The sequence below is a fragment of the Ornithodoros turicata genome, chromosome 8, assembly GCF_037126465.1.
Source record: "Ornithodoros turicata isolate Travis chromosome 8, ASM3712646v1, whole genome shotgun sequence".
Classification (NCBI taxonomy): domain Eukaryota; kingdom Metazoa; phylum Arthropoda; class Arachnida; order Ixodida; family Argasidae; genus Ornithodoros; species Ornithodoros turicata.
Genome location: NC_088208.1, coordinates 5,537,775 through 5,558,673, shown reverse-complemented (window position 1 = coordinate 5,558,673; position 20,899 = coordinate 5,537,775). Strand labels below are relative to the sequence as shown.

The 20,899-nt window shown below is 46.8% G+C and overlaps 1 protein-coding gene across 1 annotated transcript; it reads left to right on the top strand.

Moving 5' to 3' along the window:
* Positions 1-16,697: 16,697 nt before the first annotated feature.
* LOC135365862 (cytochrome c) lies at positions 16,698-18,953 on the top strand. Its single transcript, XM_064598551.1, has 3 exons — positions 16,698-16,806; positions 17,278-17,484; positions 18,680-18,953. Exons 2-3 carry the CDS (start codon positions 17,298-17,300, stop codon positions 18,823-18,825), a joined length of 333 nt encoding a protein of 110 aa, XP_064454621.1. The 5' UTR covers positions 16,698-16,806; positions 17,278-17,297; the 3' UTR covers positions 18,826-18,953.
* Positions 18,954-20,899: the final 1,946 nt, after the last annotated feature.

The following is a 20,899-nucleotide window of genomic DNA, read 5'->3' as shown; positions in this document are numbered from 1 at the left end:
TGCTTCAATTTCCTGCAGGATTCGCAAGTTGAAAGGAGGTGTAGATGACGGTTTGTTAAGAAATAACTGTTTGCAGCGTGTCTGAGTAACACAAGAGAGAGCTGGGTGCTGTGGATAACTTCGTACTTTTAGCGCGTATGTGGAGGCAAGGTAAAATCTCCGCCTCTCTAATGACCACTCATTGCACTCCACATAGAGACTCTCTCGACCGGCGATGTGCGAAAGGCTCCAAAGACCAGTCGCAGTCCCTGGTGGTGAACAGGGTCTAGAGCTTTCAAAACGGACTTTCGTGCAAAGCCGTACAAGACAGATCTATAGTCAAGCTTGGAACGAATGCAAAATGTGTAGATGCGATGCAGAACCTCTCTGTCTGCACCCCAGGATCTATGTGACAACATTTTGAGAATGTTCAGAGATTTCCCACATTTGTTTTTTAGGTTCCTTATGGGAGGGTTGAAAGTGAGCTTGCGGTCAAAAAATATACCCAGGAATTTATGCTCAGATTCGACCGTAATACATTGGCCGTTCATTTTAAGTTCTGGCTCAGCAAACATACCCCTTACTCTTGAGAAAGGTACGCAATCCGTTTTCTCAGATGAGAAATTAAACCCATTCTCGGATGACCATTTTGCTAATTTGTTCACACAGAGCTGAAGCTGTCTCTCACATCTTGAAATGCTTGTAGATGAACAAAACATCTGAACATCGTCAACGCATAGTGAGTACTTGACGGATGGCGGAATAGCGTGGACGATGGAGTTCATTTTGACTATAAAGAGTGTGACACTCAGAACCGAACCCTGTGGGACACCGTTCTCCTCAATAAGAATGTAAGAGTGATGTTCTCAACTGAACTCTAAAAGCTCTGTCCTGTAGGAAAGTTGCGTTGCAGCGGAGCATGCGACCACGTACACCGAAATTATACAAGTGGAACAACGATCAGTGGTTGAGTGGTCGGCTCTAAATCCGCAGTGATATCTGTCGAGATATCCATTTTCGAGGAAGTACATCAGGCGGTAGTTAACCACGCACTCTAATGTTTTCCCTAGACAACTTGTAAGGGCTATGGGCCCCGTAGCTACATACATTGGAATGATATTTCGCTGGCTTCAAAAGCGAAACGACTGTCGCCGCTTTCCAACGAGATGGAAGTTCACCGTGATGCCAAACTGGATTGAAAAAGTACAGAAGACCTTCTAGTGATGCTTTTGATAGGTGCTGCAACATGCTGTACGTAATTCGATCTGGCCCAGATGCCGTTTGTTTTGGAGGTGACAGAGCCCGCCGCAGCTCCATCATAAAAAATGGTTCATTAAAAGCATGGCTGCCGCTGGTGCAATACGTGATTTTGCATTTCTCAGCATCATCTTCGACCTTTAAGAAATCTCTGCTGTAGTGAGAGGAGGAAGAAACGCAATGGAAGCGTTCTCCCAACACATCTGCTTGTTCTTCTAAACGATGAAAGGTCATTTTAAAGGTTAGCCAGCTGTAGAAGTCGAACCCAGCTGGCTAACCTTTTCAGTGACTTTCATCGTTCATTTCTTAGGCAATTGGAGGCTTTGTATGTATTTGTCCCTTCTATGTTGTTCCAGCCTCACAACATCAGTTCTCCCTTGTTCTTCTAAAGTTTGGCACCACCGTACCATTCCTCTCCAAAAAGGGAATAGAGGGGCTTGTGTAATTGTCCTTTATTTTCTTTAGTCGATCCCACACAACCTCAGTTGGGGTGTCGCTATTCATGGAGGAGACAAAGCCCTTCCATTATTCACTCTTTGCTTGTCGGCGTGTCCACCTAGCTTTTGCTCTAGGAAGGGAGTTGCCTCAGGACAGAAGCCGCCGATATTTCGAACAGAGACTGTTCTTCTTCTGGGCACCGTCCTCATCATTGGCATGGTATTTAAAGGGTTAGGTGTGACGTGTTTAAAGGTTCATGCGAATTGTGGGTCAACAGCCCGGGGGGAAGAAAGGGTCCGTACGGGCTTCTACGGCCGGAGTGAATGGCTGCTTTGTTAGAGTATGGAGGGGATTATGTGAACGTAGTGATCTAGGCTATAGACCGGTTACAGAAAAATGGAAGGTTCACGAACACGTGGACGAAACGGGACAACAGACAAGAATTGGCAAGCATAGTGAAAGATAAGGAGGTTAGTGGTTACGTGGGGAAAATTCCAGAACAAGCAAAGTTTTTTTTTTTTTTTTTGTAATACAAAGTTGTGGCATGCAATAAAGAAAGCAGTGGTCATGCAGAACATAACAGATGATAATGGAGGTAGGAGGGAAAAGCATATTTTATTTGTGAAGTGTTTCTAGGGTGCCTTGTGATTTGTTGATACCAGACGGGTGAAGAGCGTTGAACTTGTATATGAGATAAGACTCCCTATCACGTCTGTCACGTGTGGATCTAAACCCGGTTTCTAGAATATATAGTTTAATGTTCTCAAAATTGTGACCAGGAACGTTAAAGTGTTCGGCGACTGCTTTGGGGAGTTTGTTGGACGTGTCGGTTCTGTGTCCGGTAAGGCGGTTGTTCATTTGTTGGCCGGTTTCACCAATGTATTGCATAGAGCAGTCGCCGCATTCAATGCAGTATATGACATTGGAGCTTGTGCATGTGAATGCGTGGTTAACGGGGTGGGTGTAATTGCTCGCAGTGCTTTTGATGGAGTTAGCGTGTTGAACGTGCTTGCATGTTTTGCAGCGCGGGAGGTTCCAGGGCCGTGTTCCCGTGTACGGGGCGCTCGTTTTGCTGATTTTGGCATTGACCAAGGAGTCTGCTAGGTTTTTTGCGCGTCGGTATGTCACCTGTATGGGATGGGTGAATATATTGCTAAGTCGGTCACTGCTTTGGAGGAGGGGCTCGTGCTTCTGTAGAATGGCTTTGATGTTAGGAAGTGCGTTGGAATACCTTGTGATGAAGCTTATTTGGCACGCGTCAGGATGTTTTCGGTTTTCCAGAACCTCGTTTCGATCGAGTGTGAGTGCCTTGCGACGGAATTCGATTAGGAGGGAGTCTGGGTAGTCCCTTTGGGCAAGTGTACTGCAGAGTTCGTCAAGCTTCTCAGCGTAATCTGTGTCGTTTGAACAAATTCTGCGTAGTCTTACACTCTGCCCATTAGGAATTCCAACCTTACAGTGGCGCGGGTGGTGACTCTTGAAGTGAAGGTATTGTTGTTTGTCAGTTGGCTTTTTGTACAGGGTTGTGATGAGGTTGCCGTTGTCTAGTGATATTGTGGTGTCGAGGAAGTTAATTAAGTGAGTTGACTGTTGTGATGTGAACTTTATGTTGCTATGCTCGGTGTTCAGTAGATCTATGAACTTTTGAAATTCATGTTCCCCGTGTTCCCATATTATCAGTATATCATCGATGTATCGAAGGTACACAGTGGGTTTTAATTAGAGGGCGCTGAGAACTTTGTTTTCCAAGAAACCCATGAATATATTTGCGTATGTGGGCGCAACAGGTGTGCCCATACTTGTACCGTGTACTTGTAGGTATAGTATTCGCCATTGAACTCGAAGTAGTTCAGTTTAAGGACCAAGTCCATTAGAGCGAGTATGGTTTCCGTGTCTTTTCTGGTGTTTGTTGTAGAAAGGGTATTGCAGAGGGCTGTGATTCCGTCGTTGTGTGGGATGTTAGTATACAGTGATGTCACATCCAGCGTGGCTAGTATTGTGTCCCTACCAAATGTACGAGTGTTGTTTATATCTCTGATTATTCTGAGGAGGTGGGGTGTGTCTTGTACATGCGATGGCAGTGTTGTCGGAACATGGTTTAAATAGTGGTCAATGGAATTTCGAGAGTCTTTCTGTTGGTGTGTTGTTATTAGATACAATTGGCCTACCGGATATGTCAGCCGTATAGAGCTCGTTGGCGTGTACCTTGTGGATTTTGAGCAGTAAATAGAAACGACCTGCGCCTGTGTTTGATGGGTGCGAGATATCTGAGGTCATCACGTGTGATGAGCTTTCGTTCGTGGAGGTCCTGTATGGTATGGGTTATTAGCGCCGTGTACTCCTTTGTTGGGTCATGGTCCAGTTTGAGGTAGTGTTGCGTATTGTTGAGTTGCCTATGAGCTTCAGAAATATATTTATCTGTGGGCCAGATGACGATACTCCCACCCTTATCTGCGGGCTTGATAATGATATCATCTCTGTCAGCTAGCGCTTTGATGATGTCGCGCTGTGTTTTAGTGAGGTTGTGACCACGCGAGCTTTGGGAAATACTCCGAAGGATGTCGTTGCTTACTTGTTTAATGTACAGGTCTAATGCGGGTTCTCGGCCGTGATTTGGTGTCCAGGTTGACGGTAGTCGGAGGTTGTTGTTGTTTTCTTGTGTTGTATTAGCGAAGAATTCTCTAAGGCGTGGCCGTCTCACAAAGTTTGATATGTCTTTGTGGATTTCGTATTCGTTAACAGAATTGAGTGTAGGGCAGAATGTTAACCCCCTACAGAGGACTTGTAGTTCGTCGCTGGTTAGTGAGCGTGATATATCTATTACGGTGCTTGCGTCAGCGTTTTCTCGGGGTGAGTCAGCGATGTTGCGGAGAGTTGTGGTTGTGGTGCTGGAAATGATTTGTTCGACTGCTGCGTGTGTCATGTTAGTGGGTTAGTGGTTAGCTCGCGGTTGAGTTGTTGAATGTGTAGTTCGAGAGTGTTTGCCTCCGCGTCGGTGAGACTGATATTGTTCATATGGGCCTGGATCGTAGCGAGTTGCGCGTGGCACTGTTTCTTTAATATTTCTAGAAACGTACGGGCTGTGTTGCTAAGGGCTGATGCCCACTCTAGCTCTAGTTCAGGTGTCAGTTTTCCTAATGCAGTGACTGTTTTAGGGGTGAGGCCTTTAGGTACTGTGTTGTGAGCCAGGTGGTGGGTGTAGATCCGTAGATGATGTATCGGCTACGTTTCTCCATGAGGTTTCGCATTCGTAGGAAGTTCTTTGACTGCGTGGTAGGCTGGTGATTAGATAGTCAACGGTGTTTTCTGCGTGATGTGCGCGTGCGTCGTGTCTGTGGGGTCGGTGGCTGTGGAGACTCGCTGTGTTCCTCGATGTCATCTGTCTGTGTTTGCGTGCTTGTGGTCTTCCGTGTCACAGTTTGCGTGAACTTTGTGTGTGTGCGGGTTGTGTTTGGAGTGTTCTCGTTTGCCGCGTGTGTATGCGTGGGTGCAGTGGTCGTTGTGGTCCCCTTTGATGCCATCGTGTGTTCTGGCGTGTAAGCTGGTTAAGGATGTTGTGTTTGAGCGTTTGTCAGTGCAGGACGGCATCTATGGACCATTAGGTGTTTAATGTTGTGTGCCATAGCTCGTACGCCTGCGTGGTTTGGGTGGATGCCGTCCCGAGCGAGATGTGCTTCAGCGTGGTATTCGAAAGCTGCGTGTGTGATAACCATAACGTTGGTGTGTACCTGACGCATGTGGATGAGGTGGTTGTTCACAGCGTGCGCCTTCCCGTTGAACTCGTGTAGCCATGTGTCCTGGTATATGTATGCTCGGTGTTTGTTCTGTCTTCGGGGAAGTATCGTTGTCAGTACTATTTCAGCGCCTGGTCTGTTCTTTGTGATGAAGGAAACTAGTGCTTCGAATTCCTAGATGGCATGTTGTGCTGTCGACCGTGCGATGTCGTTGGTCCCTACGTGGAGTATGAAGTGCGTGATGTTCGGTGGGGCGGCGGTTACATGTGTCATGATGTCTCGTATTCTTGCGCCGCCTGAGAAGTGTATGTGAGGTCCGTGCTCTCCGTGCGGGATGTGTTCGTGAATGTACTTGTAACAGCTATCTCCTAGGAGTGCGACATGTGAGAAAGAGAGGACGGGTTGCTTACCTCCTGAGGCCATCGGATCGTCAGTAGCGAACGTAGATGGGTAGAAATCCAGCGAACCGGTAGAGATGTAGGAAGGGAGTTGAAGGGAGTCGCTGGATTTCTACCCATCTACGTTCGCTACTGACGATCCGATGGCCTCAGGAGGTAAGCAACCCGTCCTCTCTTTCTCACATGTCGCACTCCTAGGAGATAGCTGTTAGGAGATGCCGTCCTGCACTGACAAACGCTCAAACACAACATCCTCAACCAGCTTACACTTTAAGTGCCAGCACCGCAAACACGCCAGAACACACGATGACATCAAAGGGGACCACAACGACCACTGCACCCACGCATACACACGCGGTAAACGAGAACACTCCGAACACAACCCGCACACACACAAAGTTCACGCAAACTGTGACACGGAAGACCACAAGCACGCAAACACAGACAGATGACATCGAGGAACACAGCGAGTCTCCACAGCCACTGACCCCACAGCCACCGACCCCACAGACACGACGCACGCGCACATCACGCAGAAAACACCGTTGACTATCTAATCACCAGCCTACCACGCAGTCAAAGAACTTCCTACGAATGCGAAAACTCATGGAGAAACGTAGCCGATACCTACATCATCTACGGAACTACACCCACCACCTGGCTCACAACACAGTACCTAAAGGCCTCACCCCTAAAACAGTCCCTGCATTAGGAAAACTGACACCTGAACTATAGCTAGAGTGGGCATCAGCCCTTAGCAACACAGCCCGTACGTTTCTAGAAATATTAAAGAAACAGTGCCACGCGCAACTCGCTACGATCCAGGCCCATATGAACAATATCAGTCTCACCGACGCGGAGGCAAACACTCTCGAACTACACATTCAACAACTCAACCGCGAGCTAGCTAACAAGGAACACTCAAAACTCGGAAAACCTAATTCCAACAACGACACGGATACCGGACCCACTAACATGACACACGCAGCAGCCGAACAAATCATTTCCAGCACCACAACCACAACTCTCCGCAACATCGCTGACTCACCCCGAGAAAACGCTGACGCAAGCACCGTAATAGATATATCACGCTCACTAACCAGCGACGAACTACAAGTCCTCTGTAGGGGGTTAACATTCTGCCCTACACTCAATTCTGTTAACGAATACGAAATCCACAAAGACATATCAGACTTTGCGAGACGGCTACGCCTTAGAGAATTTTTCGCTGATACAACACAAGAAAACAACAACGACCTCCGACTACCATCAACCTGGACACCAAATCACGGCCGAGAACCCGCATTAGACCTGTACATTAAACAAGTAAGCAACGACATCCTTCGCAGTATTTCCAGAGCTCGCGTGGTCACAACCTCACTAAAACACAGCGCGACATCATCAAAGCGCTAGCTGACAGAGATGATATCATTATCAAGCCCGCAGATAAGGGTGGGAGTATCGTCATCTGGCCCACAGATAAATATATTTCTGAAGCTCATAGGCAACTCAGCAATACGCAACACTACCTCAAATTGGACCATAACCCAACAAAGAAGTACACGGCGCTAATAACCCATACCATACAGGACCTCCACGAACGAAAGCTCATCACACGTGATGACCTCAGATATCTCGCACCCATCAAACACAGGCGCAGGTCGTTTCTATTTACTGCCCAAAATCCACAAGGTACACGCCAACGAGCTCTATACGGCTGACATCCCCGGCAGGCCAATTGTATCTAATAACAACACACCAACAGAAAGACTCTCGAAATTCCTGGACCACTATTTAAACCATATTCCGACAACACTGCCATCGCATGTACAAGACACACCCCACCTTCTCAGAATAATCAGAGATATAAACAACACTCGTACATTTGGTAGGGACACAATACTAGCCACGCTGGATGTGACATCACTGTATACTAACATCCCACACAACGACGGAATCACAGCCCTCTGCAATACCCTTTCTACAACAAACACCAGAAAAAACACGGAAACCATACTCGCTCTAATGAACTTGGTCCTTAAACTGAACTACTTCGAGTTCAATGGCGAATACTACCTACAAGTACACGGTACAAGTATGGGCACACCTGTTGCACCCACATACGCAAATATATTCATGGGTTTCTTGGAAAACAAAGTTCTCAGCGCCCTCTCATTAAAACCCACTGTGTACCTTCGATACATCGATGATATACTGATAATATGGGAACACGGGGAACATGAATTTCAAAAGTTCGTAGATCTACTGAACACCGCGCATAGCACCATAAAGTTCACATCACAACAGTCAACTCACTTAAAGGAGTACAGAGGGCCATCCAAAAAAATTTCAGATTAAGACATCTGATGAAAGTGTGTGTGTCATTATACCGAATAGCGCGAAAGGTTTTGATGTGTGCAATTTGTTTCCCAGAAAAAAACTCACATAAACGTAGCTCCGCGCCTTCACCCTTAACTCGCCACTCCAGCTATAACGAGGATGAGGAGGTATGATGGCACGTCACCGATGACGGCATAAGGAGACTCGTTCTGGTTTGCTGATCAGTGGGGGTCAGCGCATTGTTCCTTTGCCACCGTAAACCTGTTTTGCCAGTTTTCCCGGAGAATTGGGGATACAAGGAGCGCCCGAAGCTTTACCGAGCAAGGAGAAAGGCTTTATCAGAACCCCGAACAGCCGAGTAGCAGACGACAGCGGAGTAGCAGACAACATTTTTCTAGGCCAATCAGCGAGCGAGTCCTTATAGCGTCAGCGCGAGGTTCCAGGCAGATCACAGGCTGGTACTGCTCTTCACCACCGTTGCGCACGGTCGCTTTTTGCGGCATATTTTAAATTCAGTTTCTGCGATAATTATGACTCTGTGGTGTAAATTACTTCGCATGGTGCATCTTACTGGCAAACTTAGCAGTTTTATAAGAAGAAAACTGGGTGTTAAAAATGACTTCTGTGCTACTTTAACTCGCCACTCCAGCTATAACGAGGATGAGGAGGTATGATGGCACGTCACCGATGACGGCATAAGGAGACTCGTTCTGGTTTGCCGATCAGTGGGGGTCAGCGCATTGTTCCTTTGCCACCGTAAACCTGTTTTGCCAGTTTTCACGGAGAATTGGGGATACAAGGAGCGCCCGAAGCTTTACCGAGCAAGGAGAAAGGCTTTATCAGAACCCCGAACACCCGAGTAGCAGACGACAGCGGAGTAGCAGACAACATTTTTCTAGGCCAATCAGCGAGCGAGTCCTTATAGCGTCAGCGCGAGCTTCCAGGCAGATCACAGGCTGGTACTGCTCTTCACCACCGTTGCGCACGGTCGCTTTTTGCGGCATATTTTAAATTCAGTTTCTGCGATAATTATGACTCTGTGGTGTAAATTACTTCGCATGGTGCATCTTACTGGCAAACTTAACAGTTTTATAAGAAGAAAACTGGGTGTTAAAAATGACTTCTGTGCTACTTTAATTAACTTCCTCGACACCACAATATCACTAGACAACGGCAACCTCATCACAACCCTGTACAGAAAGCCAACTGACAAACAACAATACCTTCACTTCAAGAGTCACCACCCGCGCCACTGTAAGGTTGGAATTCCTAATGGGCAGAGTGTAAGACTACGCAGAATTTGTTCAAACGACACAGATTACGCTGAGAAGCTTGACGAACTCTGCAGTACACTTGCCCAAAGGGACTATCCAGACTCCCTCCTAACCGAATTCCGTCGCAAGGCACTCACACTCGATCGAAACGAGGTTCTGGAAAACCGAAAAAATCCTGACGCGTGCCAAATAAGCTTCATCACAAGATATTCCAACGCACTTCCTAACATCAAAGCCATTCTACAGAAGCACGAGCCCCTCCTCCAAAGCAGTGACCGACTTAGCAATATATTCACCCATCCCATACAGGTGACATACCGACGCGCAAAAAACCTAGCAGACTCCTTGGTCAATGCCAAAATCAGCAAAACGAGCACCCCGTGCACGGGAACACGGCCCTGCAACCTCCCGCGCTGCAAAACATGCAAGCACGTTCAACACGCTAACTCCATCAAAAGCACTGCGAGCAATTACACCCACCCCGTTATCCACGCATTCACATGCACACGCTCCAATGTCATATACTGCATTGAATGCGGCGACTGCTCTATGCAATACATTGGTGAAACCAGCCAACAAATGAACAACCGCCTTACCGGACACAGAACCGACAGGTCCAACAAACTCCCCAAAGCAGTCGCCGAACACTTTAACGTTCCTGGTCACAATTTTGACAACATTAAACTATATATTCTAGAAACCGGGTTTAGATCCACACGTGACAGACGTGATAGGGAGTCTTATCTCATATACAAGTTCAACGCTCTTCACCCGTCTGGTATCAACAAATCACAAGGCACCCTAGAAACACTTCACAAATAAAATATGCTTTTCCCTCCTACCTCCATTATCATCTGTTATGTTCTGCATCACCACTGCTTTCTTTATTGTATGCCACAACTTTGTATTACAAAAAAAAAAAAAAACTTTGCTTGTTCTGGAATTTTCCCCACGTAACCACTAACCTCCTTATCTTTCACTATGCTTGCCAATTCTTGTCTGTTGTCCCGTTTCGTCCACGTGTTGGTGAACCTTCCATTTTTCTGTAACCGGTCTGTAGCCTAGATCACTACGTTCACATAATCCCCTCCATACTCTAACAAAGCAGCCATTCACTCCGGCCGTAGAAGCCCGTACGGACCCTTTCTTCCCCCCGGGCTGTTGACCCACAATTCGCATGAACCTTTAAACACGTCACACCTAACCCTTTAAATACCATGCCAATGATGAGGACGGTGCCCAGAAGAAGAACAGTCTCTGTTCGAAATATCGGCGCCTTCTGTCCTGAGGCAACTCCCTTCCTACATCTCTACCGGTTCGCTGGATTTCTACCCATCTAGCTTTTGCTCTAGCTCTCTTAAACGTCAGTAGATTTGCTGGGGTTGGATACCGCCGGAACCTGCCCCAAGCACGGTTTTGCTCTTTTCGTGTGTTTCCACGTTCCTCTGACCACCAAGGCTTGCAACGCCTGGGCAGTTGACCTGATGACTGTGGAATGAACTTGGTTGCTGCTTTTACAAGAATGTCTGTGACATAGTTATTTGCATCGTTAATGTTCAGCCCAAGGATGGACTCTATAGGAAGCGTGGCTTCTTGTTTAAAGAGGCCCCAGTCAGCTTACTGTGTCTTACAACGAGGTGGACGGGTTGTAATAGCAACTGACGGTCGATTGATCTCTAAAATGGCAGGGAAGTTATCGCTACCAGAGGGGTTGTTGACCACTGTCCATGAAATGTCGTGGGCTGCACAGCGAAATATCAATGGCTTATAAAGGACTGCGAACCAGCATTAACATGAGTAGCGTTTCCTGCATTGAGCAGGCAGATTGGCAAGGATGCTAATAATTTCTCAAATATTTTACCTCGGATTGTCAAATTTGGAACAACCTTAGAGAAAATAATGCGTTTGAAATCTCCCAGTAGTAGAAAAGGCGATGGGAGCTGATTCATAAGATCCTCAAGCAGTCTCTGTTCAACCCTGCAGAAACAGACAGCATGACGTCTGTATGCATATCATGGGCATCATCAAGATTTTTCAGCAAACCCTGGCAGTTCCATTGAATAATGCTCTGGGAACTCATAAGAAATTTACAGAAAATGGAAATGAATAAGGACTGAACGACTACTCTAATGCGTAAAGACCTCGTGGAACAATTGCCCATGAATGCGGAGGAGTTCGTATTCTCGGTGGAAGAACCCTTTGCTGTTGTTCCTTGGCTTTTCCTCCGCTTCCTCGGCCAGCTTTTTTCCTTCTCCGTTCTTTGGACAAGGAAAGACTTGGTAGACTCGAAGACGACTTCTGCGAGCAGCTGTCGTCGTCATCGAGATCCATGCTCTGACTCATGTTTTGAGACAGGCCCATGGCAATCCCGTCCCAAACGGAGGGGGATGCAACAACCTCCTCTGAGGTTAACATTGCATCTCCCTGGCTATTCATCTGAGAGGCCACCAGGAGAGAACCCTCCGTGTCTCACTCTTTGTGTCGGGGAGTGTGTGGGGGAGCCCCAGAGGTCTGAGTCTCCACCGATACTCTGAGTGGTGCCAATCCCCTGCGCACCACACCAGAGGAGGTTCCTTTCTTTTGGAACGCCAGTTGTGCCTTTTCTACAGCGTACGTGATATTTTGTTCAGTTTGAGGATCTGTTTCTCCTCCTTCCAACAAGGACACGATCTGCAGTAAACAGGGTGGTTACCCGTGCAATTGGTGCACTGAAAGTCATTGTTGCACGACTCTGACGAATGGTCTTTGTCGGCACACCTGAGAGCCGCGGCCAAACCGCTGGCACTTGTGATCAGCGACTCGGATTTAGGATGTAAGCCCTCACATTGCAACTGAGGTAACCGGCTTTGTTTGCTTCTGGCAGCTTGTGGAGCTTGAAAGAAAGAATGACGTGCTTTGTTGGGATTTCTTTCCCATATCTACGCACGACTATTCGCTTTACGGCTACCACGTCGTGCTGTTGTAGGCCTTCTTGGAGTTCTGATTCCGAACAGTCAGGAAGGTCGCTCTCAGAAGTTACTCCTTTAACAATGTTCAAACTCTGGTGTGAACTTACTGTGACAGATATCCCATTGATGATGATGATTGAAAAGTGCACTGCTTTGCTGTCGCTTTTCAACGTGTACTTGGATATCTCCAGAACCCAGTTTCTTGACATTGTATTCTTTACCGATGAGCTGTTCAAGTGCTTTCGCTATTACAAAAGGAGACATCTTTGACAGTGGTCTTTTGTCATCATTAGAGTGGACAACGAGAAACTTTGCAAACCATAGTTCCGGTGTTGAGGTAGATAGATTAATTTGCTGGTACTCGGTGCGGGACCGTTTCTGATTCCGATCTCGGTGTTTTAAGGAAGAGGAATCTATAGAGGAAAAATAAATATTCGATGCAATGCTCCTGCAGCCCACCGCGGAGCCCAACCAGGGGACCGCGTTTGACGCAGTAGCAGGTACGCCTGCACTATACCCGAGTGCAGCCGCCGTCCGATTTCCGCTAGTTTGTGTGGCGACACAAATTCCCCCTGATGTGCATATCCCAATGCGGCATTACCGAGGATTTTCGTTTGTCGGAATATGTCACCTTCGTTTCCGAGCCCCTTGGAAGAAGAAGCAGAGCAGCGCTCTTCGTGCGCTCCGATATACCTGCAATACAAAACCGCGTGCGGATAACAGGGGCTGGCGAATACGTATGCTGTACCGTTCGTTTGGGTTCTCTTGACATCACGGTCGTCTCCTTATACATCCCGCTGGCAACTCATTACAATGTGGATGACTTGGGCGTCCTATTGAACAGCGCTCCCTCTCCCTATGTCGTCTGTGGGGACTGCAATGCCCATAACATCATCTGGGGCAGCACACGCTCGGATATGAGATGGGAGAGGCTTGCTGCCCTGTTTCAAGAACGGGATCTTAGGCTTCTCAATGATGGATCCCCTACTTTTATACAAGGCGCACTACTTTCATCGTGCTTGGATCTAACAGCCGTGTCCGCGTCGATAGCGCATCGTTTCACCTGGAGAACTCCTGTCTTTAGTTTGTGCAACTTTGCAGCAGCGACAACGAAGAAACGGACCTCATTTTAAAAGCGATAAAACCCCAGTGCAGGGGACACGAAAAGACGACACACACACGAAGCACTGTCTGACAAACAAACCTTTAATGGAGGAGACAACACTTAAGTACACCACTGCTCCCAACCGACCCCTAGTGGAAGCCAAGGCCAACATGCTGTAATCACAAACCGTTATCACACAAACAAGAACAACCAAGCAAACGCCCCCCCCCCCCCCCGAGAACCCGACCTCGTGTTAGTTTTCAAGTTTAGTTTTTTAGTTGTTAGCAGCATCGCCGCTGCTTATTGTCCTTGGAGAGTTCCTCCATTGTCCTAGTTCCTTTGCCGTTACAGCCTCAGTGGTTAGCGTGCTGGCCATGTCACGTCGTGACTGGGAGGTAACCGGGTTCGAATCCCGGTGCTGGCTGTGCTGTCTGGGTTCTTTTCCCGGGTTTTCCTCATACCCTTTTAGACATATGTCGGCACAGTCCCCTTATACCAATGAGTGTTTTCGTCATACCAGAGCTTGGTTAACGATGAAAGATGAAAGTCACTAAACAGGTTAGCCGGCTGCAGGACTCAGAAGGACTTGGTAATCCAGAAGATGTGGGTTCGAATCCTACAGCTGGCTAACCTTTTCGAGGACTTTCATCTTTCATCGTTAATTTATTAGGCAAATGCACTGTAGTTATACATATCCACCGTTGTGCCTATCATTGTGATAGTTACACATCCTGCGCTAGCTGGTTGTACATTGCTCGGAAGCTCACTGGGCTCTGTGAATAAGAATGAGAAACACATGAACTTTCATCCTCTAGTCGTCGAAGTAGTCGATCATTTTATTTTGCATTGCGCCGTGTGATTTTGTCTTACACCGCTTCAAATTTCTAGTCAATATCTAGACTTGCACCCGAGAAACGTCATCGTGACGTTTGTAGACAAACTGAAACCGAAACAAATCGGCAGGGGGACGGCTCGGTTCCGCGAATGGGCACTTGTTCGCTGCTTCCTATAGACCTCTCCCTGTTTGTAAACAAACGACGTCATAGTGTTGGCAGAGTTGAACTACGCTCGAAGCTAGGGTAGAACAAGTTCGCGCCCAAAAGCCACGGTCTTGAGGGGGTTACGATGGTCTCTGAAAGGGACGCGACCTTCGGTCCTACTTTTCTTTCAATAGGAGGCGGCGAACAAGTGCCCATTCGTGGAACCCAGCCCTCCCCTTCCAATTTGTTTCGGTTTCAGTCTGTCTACCAACGTCATGATGACATTTCTCGGGTAGAGATCTATTGAATGAAAAGCAGGACCGACGCTCTTTGTTTTTAGTGCCTTGAGACTTCGCTTTTGGTGACAAGCTCGGTGATAATGTTCTCATTTATTCTTTCAAAGCGTTTCAAAGCGTCGAGGTTAGTGTAGTTTCCCTTTCTTTTATTAATAACGCGTCCTGGAGTAGCCAGTCCCGAGTGGCTCGAGACTACCATCTCCATTTTTTTCTTTTAAAATCAATCAAGGACCGAAGGTCGCGTCCCTTTCACGGACCATCGTAATCCTCTCGTGTCACGGAGAAAGCGGAGCACAGCTTTTGTGACACACCACTGGATAGCTCGCTGCACGGGGCCAAGGAGTGTTGCCAGGGAAATGTTCGTGTACCAAGTTCTGAAAGGCGTTGCAGAGCACGGCCCGATGATGAAGGTGACGCTGACAATGGAGGACCTGATGGGGGATATCGTCTTCTACGACGCAGCAGGGGCAAGTGGGAGATGGGACGCGGCCCATTTGGAACAGGAGGGAACGGGTGAGGGCAACGTTCAGTCGAAGACGTGATGTGGAAGGGACTCTTCTTCGCGGATACAGCGGCAGCTGATGACAAACTCCAGTGAGGGGTCGATGGACTGCAGGAGTTCACGAGGTCGGATAAGCACCGGGCTGTTTGGTGGTACATTTTAAGAGCGATAACCCCAGTGCAGGGGACACGACACTCCCGACGCACCCTAAGAATGTCCTCATAGCATCAAACATCATCGCTTCTTGTCCTCTATATGGAATATGAGTAAGCTACCATAAGACCATCCTTGAATAATCGGCTCTGGATTCAAGCCTGTCATATAATGTCCATCAAATCATGTGAATCAATGTTTTCCTTACAAACAAACAGACAACAGCGCATCGTCGTCTTCAATCGATAATGCGTTCAACTGGCTGCTGAATTCCTTTGCTTACAATTTCTGTACCGTTCAAGTAGGACGGGGGGGGGGGGAGGGATATAGGTTTATTGCAAAAAAAACAAACGAAGAAAGAGGGGAAAGGTTAGCCTGGCTCCGGAAGCCGACTTGCTATTCCCGCGCGCGCAAAAAAACGAAAAGAGCGAAAGAAAAGAGGCGCAGTCACAGGCACAGCGCGAGCCCTGTGTCAGTCAGAAAGCAGACGAGTTCCCTTCCGACGCGCCACTGAAGGGGGCGTTGCAGGGGCCTAGTAGCGTTGCCAGCGAGACCTTGCTCACCCATTGGCTGCCGCTCATGGAGCGGCAGCTAGCCGCTCCATGAGAGTGGCGCGGGGAGCGGCGAACATGCGACAGTGGAGGAGCAGGTGGGAAGTGTTGCCCTCGGTAGAGCAGGCTGCACATGTAGGGGTGTCAAGCATGCTGATTTGGAAGAGCTCTTGACGTTGATGCCAACTGCAAACTGCAAACAGTATGCGTTGCGTATGTTTTATGTCATATGTTTATTGTGCAGTATATGGTTCGTGAGACCAAAAACATTTTTCTCGCGTTCCTAAAGTGATTTACAAATATATTGCTTCAGTCATACAAAATTCTTCTTCGGAAGTCGCGCATGCGCAGACCTGTCGAACTTTGTTCGAACTGTTTGACGGACTTTTAACAAAAGTTCGTTTTTTTTTTTCGAATTTGTGTGAACTCGAACCGCGACTGGTTCGCGACATCTCTAGTTACAACAATGGCGGGTTTGTGTCACCCCTGTGACTAATATGTGGCATGGACGATCTCACCGATACGCCATGTCGACCTTCACGTGAGTTCGTAGCAGGGCCCGAACTCACGCCTTATTACATGATTGTGATCGTAACTTTCGAAGGGCCCGAAGCCCGAAACGCCGAGCTACAATGAGCATCACGTCAGCCTTGTGACCGATCAACGGCTACAACTGTTCCTTCGGGGAAACGCCACCAGCTGGTGTAAAATACCGGTTGTCATGTGGCGCCCTCACGCCGTCTCTTTCGGCTATTCAAATGGCAAGCCTCGTTGGCCAAGTGGACCGCCGCGTAGGTGACCTTACTGCTCTCGCTGCCGCAGGCTAGCTGTATTCTGGGTGCTTCTTGCACGTGGGTATATTTTATGTTGCCATCATTTTCGGTACCAGTACTCCAAGTGATACATCTCCGACTAATATAAGCACAGATCGCCTCATCTTCGCGTTGAATGATGCGAGCTACCTGCTTCAAGTTGAGCGAAGTAGAGGTGACCGCTAAGCCTGCCGAATGAATGAAAATGTGCGGCTCACATGCAGGAAAGTCTTGCAGTAGACGATATTGACCCGGTTTTTCCGCTGCATGTAGTGTGTCTCGTAGTAATTTGCGTTATTTACAAGAACATGTATACTTGTGCCTGCTTCTGATGCAATCTCGCTGTATTTTGCGGTCAAGGATATCTGCGGAAGTAATTTTTGATGCGATGTTGGGAAGCCGACCCTACTCAACCGGCGTGCTACTAACTGCGTGAAATGGTAGATGCACATAAAATGTGTTCCCACTTAAGCTATCCCTCATAGCGGCGTGCCTTCTCCTACATTACAGGACTATAAGCTAGAGCAACGATGGGCGAGGATGTCCCAAAGGGCGATGCCGAAAAGGGCAAGAAGATCTTTGTGCAGCGATGTGCCCAGTGCCACACAGTAGAGGATGGGGGAAAACACAAAACGGGCCCCAACCTGCACGGCCTCTTTGGTCGCAAGACGGGTCATGCACCGGGTTTCTCGTATACAGATGCCAACAAGAGCAAAGGTGAGAGGAATACTCACTTGGCATTGAAAAACGAGGAAGCTTACATACTATTGCAAAGCTGTGCGCACTTGGTTGGTGCAAAGAACGGACAAAAGACAGTGCATTACTTCACATTGTGGGCACATTATAGCCTTGTATGGGTGGAAACAAAATGGGACTCACCCCTATCATTTAAATGAAGTTGTTGCATCATTATTTTTCTGAAATTGCATCGTTATTAGTAGTGGGCTTGAAAAAGAACGCAGGCTGGTACTCACACAATGGCTTAGTGGACAACGTGAGTTTAGTCAAGAACAAATACACAGGGTGTGCCACATAAAGTGATAAAAAATTCTACTCGCCGGAGGATTGTGGGTCTCTCGGCAATTACCCTCGGGAAACTTTTGCCACCGTTGAGGAAGGCTTTCGACAATTTTTAATGTCGGGAAATTTATTTTTCGATTGAACTTTGAAAATCGCCAAGCGAACCTCACTTTTTCTTTACAGAAATATGAAGTCCTCCACGGATAAACGCAGGCCCAACAAAAACTATGCACAGTATCGCAATGGAAAGAGTCGGAAAAAAAAATAGCAAAAATTATGCCTGCTTGATTTTTGCAAAGAACCACGTGCGAAATGCATGTCTGGAGGAGGAAGTGACCCCGCCTTGATTTGTTTTGTTTGCTTTGTGACAAGACTGTTGTCACAGCGTCAAGGTGAAAGCAAGAGATAGAAGGGTAAAAACAAAAATAGGCGGGAACACTTCCTCCTCTCCGCAAGTCTTCTGTGCGTTGTTCTTTGCGACAATCAAGCAGGAGGGACTAAAGAGTAATTTTTACTAGTTTTTTTTTTCCCCACGATTTTTGTCGCGATACTGCGCATAGTTTTTGTTGAGTCTGTGGTTATCCGTGGAGGACTTGTATTTCTGGGGGGGAAAAAAGTGGGGTTCCCTTGGCAATTTTCAAATTTCAATTGAAAAAATTAATTTCCCACGATTAAAAGTTGTCCAAAACCTTCCCAAAAGATGGCAGCAGTTTCCAGAAGCAAAAAAACTGCAGAAAATCCCACAATCCTCCGCCGAGGAATTTTTTTATCGCGTTACGTGAAACGCCCTGTGCAGCAAACTGAGGCAACTTGGCGGCAGAGCGTTGTTACGTGTGACCTGCTCAGAACCCCTCAGGGTGAATGAATTGTTCCCTTTCTCTCTGTGTGACAGGTATCACCTGGGGCAAGGACACTCTCTTCATATACCTGGCGGACCCCAAGAAATACATTCCTGGCACAAAGATGGTGTTTGCGGGTCTCAAGAAACCCCAGGAGCGTGCTGACCTCATTGCATACTTAGAGTCTGCTACTAAGTAAAACCCCTCCCCCTTCCTCAGTCATCGTCAGTAAATTATCTGCTGCCATTTTTGGTCTTCTTCTTCATTAGTGGCACTCGTAGAGCTCTGTTGGGGAAATAAAATGACAGATTCTATTTACACCCATTATACTATGCTTGCCCTCTCTTTCTTGTCTGTGAAGAAGACATGCACACATTCGCAGAGACTCAACAGAATGGACCACTATGGGATTATCTTCAGGCATATCTTCTTGCACTGAAAACATTGTCACTTTTTAGCCGTATTGGCTCAAGAAATGCTGGATCGTGCTAATTTGTTTGCTTTTAAATTGTTGTCACTTCGGTTGGCCTTAGGTGAGGTTCAGGGCTAAGGTTACTTTTTGTGAGGTGTTATTATCTTACAGATACTGGGTTCAACAAAAAAGAATGACTTAATAAAGTCACTAAAGTAAACGCAAAACCACACTAGCAGTCCTTTACATGCCCTTGAAACACCGAATCCCAGTTGGTTACTAATAGTCAGGGATGGGGATTTAAAATAAATTCAAATTTATTAGTCAGTGACTTAAATAGAAATACTTTGCTTAAATATGTGGCATAAATACTTTGTTGGTGCAGTATTTAAATACAAAATATAAATACAGTATTTAAATTAGGGGAGTGCGAATATTTGGGTTCTTGAATTCGGATCGAATATTTAACATTCGTGTTTCCGAATATTCGACCATTCCAGGAATATGTATGAAAGATGCCGCCCGGAAAGTGGGCTTGACCTGACGCTTCCCTGCATTAGGTGAAGCCTACATTACGAAATCGCTAGTACTGCAGGACCAACACAATACATCGTGAGGTGCCGTTAGCCATACGGTCAATTGTGTATACTTTGTCTGACAAATTAGTGGCGTCCCTCCCACGTGTATTTTAGCGCTGCCGGCGGGGAATTTTGACGTGATGGTCCGAGGTAAAAAAAACTGCTTGCAGTTACAAGTGCTTTATGAAACAACTTCTACTTGAAGCCACTTTGTACGTAAATGGTTTAAAGGGGAAATTGTTTGATAAACCATTTGGAATTGCAGGCATTTTCTACATGGTAATGCCTGCAGTCCATGTACAAAAGCATACACGCTAAAGCAAAGAGGCGACGTTCGTGGCAAAGCTGAAGCAGGACGCCAATTTGTTTCTTTCACGACCTGTGGATGTTCAGAAACTATTACAGCCTCATGGGTGTAACATGCAACTGCATGGCATCAAATTTTGAAATCAAGATAACTGCCCCAGTCCGGCGGACGTTCTTGGCCATACGTTGCTCAACCGTCAAATGACTGATTACCTAAAAAATCGTTAATTAACTTTTTAATTATAAAAGCTACGAAGTTGTTCCAAGGAGGGCATATGTTCCTTTCGGTGATTTGATATCGTAGCCGTTTTCAGAACAAAAATCCGTTCGTTAGGTCGTCCGCACAAAAATTCGTGAAGGAACACCTTTTTTTTTCTTCTTTATTTATTTTGTTCATTGTGCATCTTCAGAGACCCGTCTTTCCTTCACTCCCAATGTGAGAGGGTGAAAGAGCACACTGTCGCCTCTTGCGTCCTGGAAAAAGATAACAAGGAAACAGATAATGCAACCCAAGATCAGGGGCGCAGTTCCGATAGCGTCACCCGATACATGTGTTTTCGTTTTGTTTCCGCAAGTTCAAGCTCATCTTCGACGGATGATGCTCCTTCACCCTATCACATTGGGGATGAGGGAAAGACGGGTCTCCGAAGATACGCAGTGAACAAAATAAAGAAAGAAATGGTATTCGCCTTCACAAACTTTTGGGGGACGATCTACCGAACGGATTTTTCGTCGGAAAACGGATACGATATCAAGTCACCAGAAGGAACAGATGTTCCCATTGGGACAACTTCGTAGCTTTTATAATTATACTATACTATACTATATTATAATTAAAAAGTTAATTAACGATTTTTAGGTAATTAATCACTTGACGGTTGAGCAACATATGGCAAAGAAAGTCCACCGGCCCAGAGGTGATAGAAGTGAAAACAGTATGTCTATAGCCCTTATAGTTTTTCAATGAAAAATCTGTA